This window comes from Leiobunum rupestre, chromosome 6, assembly GCF_980474605.1.
Source record: "Leiobunum rupestre chromosome 6, qqLeiRupe1.1.hap1, whole genome shotgun sequence".
In the NCBI taxonomy this organism is placed as follows: Eukaryota; Metazoa; Arthropoda; class Arachnida; order Opiliones; family Sclerosomatidae; genus Leiobunum; species Leiobunum rupestre.
Genome location: NC_143389.1, coordinates 34,054,562 through 34,061,137, shown reverse-complemented (window position 1 = coordinate 34,061,137; position 6,576 = coordinate 34,054,562). Strand labels below are relative to the sequence as shown.

Below are 6,576 nucleotides of genomic sequence, written 5' to 3'. Positions count from 1 at the left end.
TGCCACAGCCGCCGTTACACAGACCTTAAAATCCAAAGACTTATAATATAACATTTAGACCTACCAACTGCAAAATATTCAAGCTGAATCATTTAAAAAAAAATTAATACGCGTCGAATTAATAAAGTGGTCCAGTGGACCACTAACCCCCCTCCGATTTAATTAATAAACTGGTCAGGGCAATTTTTAAACTGGTAATTTGCTTGGGGCGCCAAAATACGGGAGCGAGAACAGATCTAAGTTGGCCGTGGTCTTTGGGATGCAAGGACTCCAGCAAAAACTCTAGCCAGAGAAAAATACTTCACTTATTCACTATTCACATCGCAATTATGGCCGCTAATTTACACTGGGAAGGTAATTTATAATTAAATATTTTTTAGTGGTTCTTAAGGTGAATTTTCTTTATCTATGCAAATAAATTGTAACTTTCATTTAAAATTTCCATTCCATAGCTTTTAGTATGGTTTTATCTAATGTATAAACCGCTGAAGCCTTGGTTCTAAATTAAACACCTGTATGAAAAGAAATATTTGCAAACTAGACCAATATTAATATTTAAGCTTCTAAAATGGCAGTTTATACTTTTAATTTACTGTACCGTAAATATTTTGATAAGCTAAACTATGAGGGCAACTTCTAAATACATAAGTTAGAGCAAGTTTTAAATTAATTGATTTTAGGTGCGAGAAATAAGTTACGTATTTGGAGAGAAGAAAATGCTAGAAACTCTGAAGAAGTTCTAGAGTTATGGCAAAATACTTTATCAACAAAAATAAACAAGCTTGGGGATGAAAGTGAGCATATTTCAAATTTGATCTATTTTCGTTCTAAAACCTTTAGCATAATGGCTTTTCATTTTCTACAGAGTGGTTAGTTTATGAGCAAGTGTGCATAGCTGCATTTGATGGCCATGATGAAGAAGTTATACAGATGTGTATAAGTGCCTTGGATCAGCAGTTCCCTGGTAGCTTACGAGTTAAGAAACTTAAAGGCATGCATTCGGAAATGCAAGAACGGTACCAAACTTCCAAACGTAGTTATATTGGCTTTATGATAATAAAACTTTTTTTTTTAGATACGAAGAAGCGCTAAAAATATATGATCATATTTTACAGTTAGATGAATCGAATGCTGTAATTCATAAACGTAAAATAGCCCTTTTGAAATCTCAGAATCAAATCCCGGAAGCTATCAAGGAATTAGCAGATTATTTAAAAAGGTTTATCTATATTATCATCATTAGAAAAAACATTAAGATTATGGTTTAAAAATTAGATTCATGAGCGATCAAGAAGCCTGGATGGAGTTATCTGACCTGTACATACTCGAACAAGATTATAACAAAGCAGCCTTTTGCATCGAAGAGTTAATTCTATCCAGCCCAAATAACCATTTATATCACCAAAAATATGCTGAAGTCAATTCCCATAAAAACATTAACGTGTTTTTATTTTACCTAATAATGTTGAATATTCTAGGTTCAATATACAATAGGTGGCTTTGAAAACTTTGAATTATCAAGGGCCTATTTTTCGCAAGCCCTCAAATTAAATCCCCGCAACATGAGAGCGTTATTTGGTTTATATTTGGTAAAAATATCACTATAGGGATAATTTTATCTGTTGACTGATGAATTTTTCCCCCTAAAAAGTCCGCATCAAACATTGCTTCATCCCCCAAATGCCCAGCTTTAAAGAAAAAAGAAAACCAAAAGTTTGCGTCTTGGGCAAGCAGCAGAATTTTAACGCAGTATCAGGTATAAAAAACCATTTCCAACTTTTATAATATGTAATAAAAATTTGTGTATTTCTATGTCCCAGGAAAAACAAAATAGTGAAAGCCAATTGAAAATTGTTGAAAGTTCATTAAATTCTCTACAGATATCTAACCCAAATTAGCCGCAAAAGAGAAATTTATCAAATTAAAAACCCACGGGTGCTGATAACTCAGCATTGCGTTTTTTCTACAGTTTGATAAGTGGAAATTTTGGCCCCTACATAAGTCATTCCATCGCAATTGACATTTTTGAACTTCATGAAATACCTCCAGCGCCTGTTCTCTTCAACGCGATTTGTATAAGAAGTGTCAGCTGCTTAGATGTACCTAAATTATGAAACTATTGACAATTTCGAAAAAATAACATACGAGCAAAAATTTAATATTTTATACCATCTGAAGGGTATCATGAGAAAACTCTAAAAATTATTTTTAGCAGCCAACACTTCCTATGTATTTTGCTTATTGAGTTTCACTGCTTTAGGTTCCTATCAAAATCAGAAAAAACTCACTTTTTTCTTCCAAAAAAAAATTATTTAAACAGGATGATAGCACTTTTTTGTAATTTTTAACATTAGATAAATCGCATTTTAAAAATATTTGTGCAATCTTATGTTACATTAATAAATAAAAATATTCAACGAGGGGATATTGTGATATATTTAATATAATTGAAAATAGACAAGCCCATTTTTCCACATTGGTTAAGAATTGTCAATGGTTTATTTAAAACCCTGGAAATATTTTTCCCTGAAGCTTTTTGTCATGTCAGACACATTTGCAGACAATTCCACCTTTCCTTCTACCTACAATAAGGACGAATTTAATTTATGCGTCAAAAACAGTGATAAACTACAGTGTGAAATCAGTATAGACAGTAGTGTAGCTAACATGGGTAGCACCCAGTGCAGTTATCATGGTGTTGTACTTACTAGTCAAAACTTGTAAAAAGTGTTTTATTTTAGAATTTCTCTAGTTTGTGCAAGGTTTTTATTTTTTCACTGTTGGGTTGTTACCCCCAAAATGGCCACAAACGCTTGGCATTCTGTGTAGCTCAGAGGCTCAATCCCCCCCCCCCCCCCTAGCTACGCCACTGAGTATAGGTAATCAATAAGATTATTTAACCAATTAATCAGCTCATGTCAAAATTAATTGTATAAACTACCGATACCAAATTTACACAATTTTTTTTAGAGATCGGATAAATTGCACTTTTGTGATAGGCAATAACCATTTATATAGCTTACCACGGCTCTTATAGATGGTTTTTAAGCAAAAATAAGTATCAGTAGCAATTAAACAATCAGTATTGGTCAAGGGAGAACTGCACATGTAGGCTATACAGCGCAAGATGATGTAATATAATTCCACCACAAACATGAGACCCGAATGAGCCAAGCTTATAATGCTGTAGACATTTTTATGAACTTCAGTTACCAACATTAGTCACAACTAAAACACCAAAATTTTTCAATATTTTAGGTTCCCTAGTATTTTAATTACCTCAAGTTTTTCCATCGTAACCAAGATTCTTGAGGTGTGTCTTGAGAGAGCTTGTTCAGAAAAGCTCAAAAGCTTTAAACACGGGTGACTAGGAATTTCTTTTTCTGAGAAACTGAAATGAAACGGAAGAAATAAATTTGTGATGCTTTGCAAATGATAATTTAAAAAGAAAATCTTAACTCTTCACGAAAAACTGGTAACCAGTAAACTAATCTCCCTCCAACACACAGTTGATTAGCGCTAAAGTTTAAAAGATCTACAAATATGTCTTGTAAGCTGTAGTCAATTTTAGAAGGAATGTGTTTTTCAACTCTTGAAAAAAACTTAGATTAAGATTAAGAAACTTAAAATTCGTAGCAACTTTTTTATATACGCTTACAAATGTCCTGGAATTTTATATTTCTTTTTTGATCCAATTTTCTCAGTCTTTTCTCTAATTCCATATGGTGCTGATTTACCAATTTTAACCAATTAGTAATTTTAACAAAACATTTTTCAATTTAAGATACAGACGTTCCGAGTCACGTACGATCCGTAATTATGGCATCAAAAGTTAAGTTATTTCTCCAAAGAGGAATTGAAGAATCAGCAACTATAACATCCAGAAATTCAGATTCAAGGTTGTATTGCTGCATATTTTTCCTGATGGATTCGTCAGATTCGCGGGTTCTTTGGTTGCAGCGGGTAGGTTTAGCTGTAAAATTGAGGCACTTTAACACAAATTACAATCGAATTTCTTGACTGCCACATTTGTAGAGACCTTTTCCGTGTAACATCAAATAATCTAGATCAGTGCCTAAAACTTTCCCACCAAACTTTGCAGCTGCGACCAGCAAACTTCCTACAACAGCCAAGTTGAATATTGTTAATAATTTTATAATCATTTTAGATATTTAAATAGTATAAAAAAATATACCTGAACCAACAAAAGGGTCTAATACCAAAGAATTATTGTGAACTTGAGCCATATTAGCCATAATTAAAGACAACAGCGGGTCCATGCTAGTGTTACCGATAAATTTCCTTGCACTTAGGTTAATTTCAAAAATACTCTTTCGCTGGCCATCACATATCTTAGGAATGAATAAATTTAGAAGTGATATGGTTTTCTTCTTTAAATGTGTTTCAAAAAAATTTACCCAACGTCCAAAATATAAGTTTAAAGGCTCTTCTGGTGCATTATTAGGGTCCATACCATAAAATTCAAAAAGAAAAAATGTATTTTCTGGATTATTGAGTTGAACTTTTCCTTTAAATGGAAGGAAATCCAAATCCTATTAATGCAAATAATTAATTTAATCGTAATGCATTCTTTTTTAAAACAACGTCCCCTAAATGTACCTCCATTTTCTTAATTTTTTGAGCTAGGGAAATTTTCTTCCCAAATGTTTCAACTTGAATTTTGAATGTTTTGTCCGGATCACAGTAAGGAGCCTACTCAGAAGGCAATAATTTTCTTAGTCATATTTATCGTAACAATAATTCTAGCTAGAAAATAATTTACAATGTGGTGTTCCGCCATATTTTTCAGGTTTGAAATTAGTTCTTTCTTTGTGGAACCCACTGCCCATAGCTCATGTAAAGATCTACATTTAAAAAAGCGGTATTTTTACTGGGGGGACCAGTCACTCAATTTTGGAATGAGAGATTTGTACAGTGATATAGGGACTGTGAAGATTTAAAGCACACATGACCAAAATTTTGCCATTTTCAATTTTGCCCATGCTGAAAATTTAAAAATAAATGTAAAAAAACTACAAACCTTATCAAAACAGATCTTGATAAAAGTTTGCAAGCTTCATTCTCATTTTCAAAGTTTACAAGTAAAAAGGGCTAATTTAAAAAAAAGAAACATAACAAATAATCTTCAAACTATTTGCAACAGAATAAATTTACTTGTTCAGTTGGGCTTTCTTGCCAAATCATTTTTATATGAAACATATTAGCCAGAGATTGTATTTCCTACAATAATATACTTGTTTATAAGAACATAAAACCAAACTTACAAATAAGCTAATCACTCTTCAGTTTATTTCAGTCATTAAATTAAAAATTGTTGCCCACGTACCTTCACAACACTTAGAACTAACCCATCTTAATTTCTTATTAATACTTACTGGTAAAAGAAATTTTGGGTGTTCATACGCACACCATAGTAAGTGCGATAACACACTTGGTTTCGGCATGACAAATTTTAATGATATACCTTCATAGGGAAATTTCAAAGGGAGTCAGCCTAGGCCTACTTTCAGCACTGTTTATACCTGTCTTAAAACTATTTAATTAAATAGATTACTAATACCATGATAATACAGTGTTACTCAATCACTTGACGCTATTATTAATATTCTACAACTCTATAAAAAAATTAGGTGTTAAAAGGCTTGTCCTAGATAAACATCATAAACTTCGAAATTAAAGAAATCACGAGTTAAAACACTAGTTGCAAACAAAAAACTGCGTGAAAACTAGCAGACGATAGTATATTATGAATTTGAAAAGGCAATGACAGTCTTGGAAATAAGGAATTTTTTAAAACTAGTCCTTAGGATTAGTGACCATAGAAATCTTATACTCCTACCTAGAATGCTCCAGTCTACGGGATAACCTGACGCCAAGTCATTTTGTAGCAACGATAAATGATTATATAGTCTTTACTTAAGCTTCAGCCAATCAGCGGCCATTCATTGACTACGGCAAGCGGCTAGCGCCATAACATGGCGGTTAAAAATAGTAGAAGCTCAGACGATTTTTACAGGATCCATCCGATCCAAGCTCGCAGAATTCCCATAGATTTTTGCTGGAATTTTTCAAATGAACCACTTCAACGTTTTTTGATTTTTATTTAATAATAGTGTTAAGATTTTTTGAAGTTTTAGTTTTGTTTTCATATTTACTTATTATAAGGAATATGTAAATACCATTGCGAGGAAGATAAATAAGATTTCGTTTAGGTTAGCTTTGAAAATATTTAAGCCTAGGCCTGACATAGGCCTAACTTTTAAAATGGCAGGCAATCTCAATGGCAGTTTTGGTAGAAGCAGTGACTGATTAGGTCCTTAGTATTAACCTTTGTATTTAAAGGTTATTTCACATTTAAAGTAATTAATATTATATTTATTATTATGTTTGTAGAAACTTAGATAAACAAAAACCTTATGAAAGAGTAATTATATCCCAGAAAAAATACATTACACTAACGAATTCATGACACTTATGATGAATTGACGACTGTACAGTCATTGAATTAAAGAGCAACAATCATACTGATAATTGTCTTCTTTTTCAAAACTTTAC

General features: G+C 32.2%; 2 protein-coding genes across 2 annotated transcripts; one reads left to right on the top strand and one right to left on the bottom strand.

The window, feature by feature from the left end:
• Positions 1-239: 239 nt before the first annotated feature.
• On the top strand, positions 240-2,405 carry LOC149940675 (ER membrane protein complex subunit 2-like). The gene is made up of 8 exons (XM_090178182.1): positions 240-354; positions 681-794; positions 866-1,016; positions 1,076-1,219; positions 1,276-1,417; positions 1,479-1,589; positions 1,652-1,756; positions 1,821-2,405. The coding sequence occupies exons 1-8, from the start codon at positions 330-332 to the stop codon at positions 1,896-1,898; spliced, it is 870 nt and encodes a 289-aa protein (XP_090034308.1). The 5' UTR covers positions 240-329; the 3' UTR covers positions 1,899-2,405.
• A 7-nt stretch (positions 2,406-2,412) lies between these two features.
• LOC149940674 (tRNA (guanine(10)-N(2))-methyltransferase TRMT11) lies at positions 2,413-5,725 on the bottom strand. The gene is made up of 13 exons (XM_090178181.1): positions 5,397-5,725; positions 5,176-5,241; positions 5,042-5,112; positions 4,784-4,865; positions 4,621-4,713; positions 4,419-4,553; positions 4,196-4,352; positions 4,040-4,120; positions 3,809-3,973; positions 3,659-3,728; positions 3,460-3,591; positions 3,280-3,391; positions 2,413-2,582 (listed from the first exon to the last, which is right to left on the bottom strand). Exons 1-13 carry the CDS (start codon positions 5,463-5,465, stop codon positions 2,499-2,501), a joined length of 1,317 nt encoding a protein of 438 aa, XP_090034307.1. The 5' UTR covers positions 5,466-5,725; the 3' UTR covers positions 2,413-2,498.
• Between the last annotated feature and the right edge of the window lie 851 nt (positions 5,726-6,576).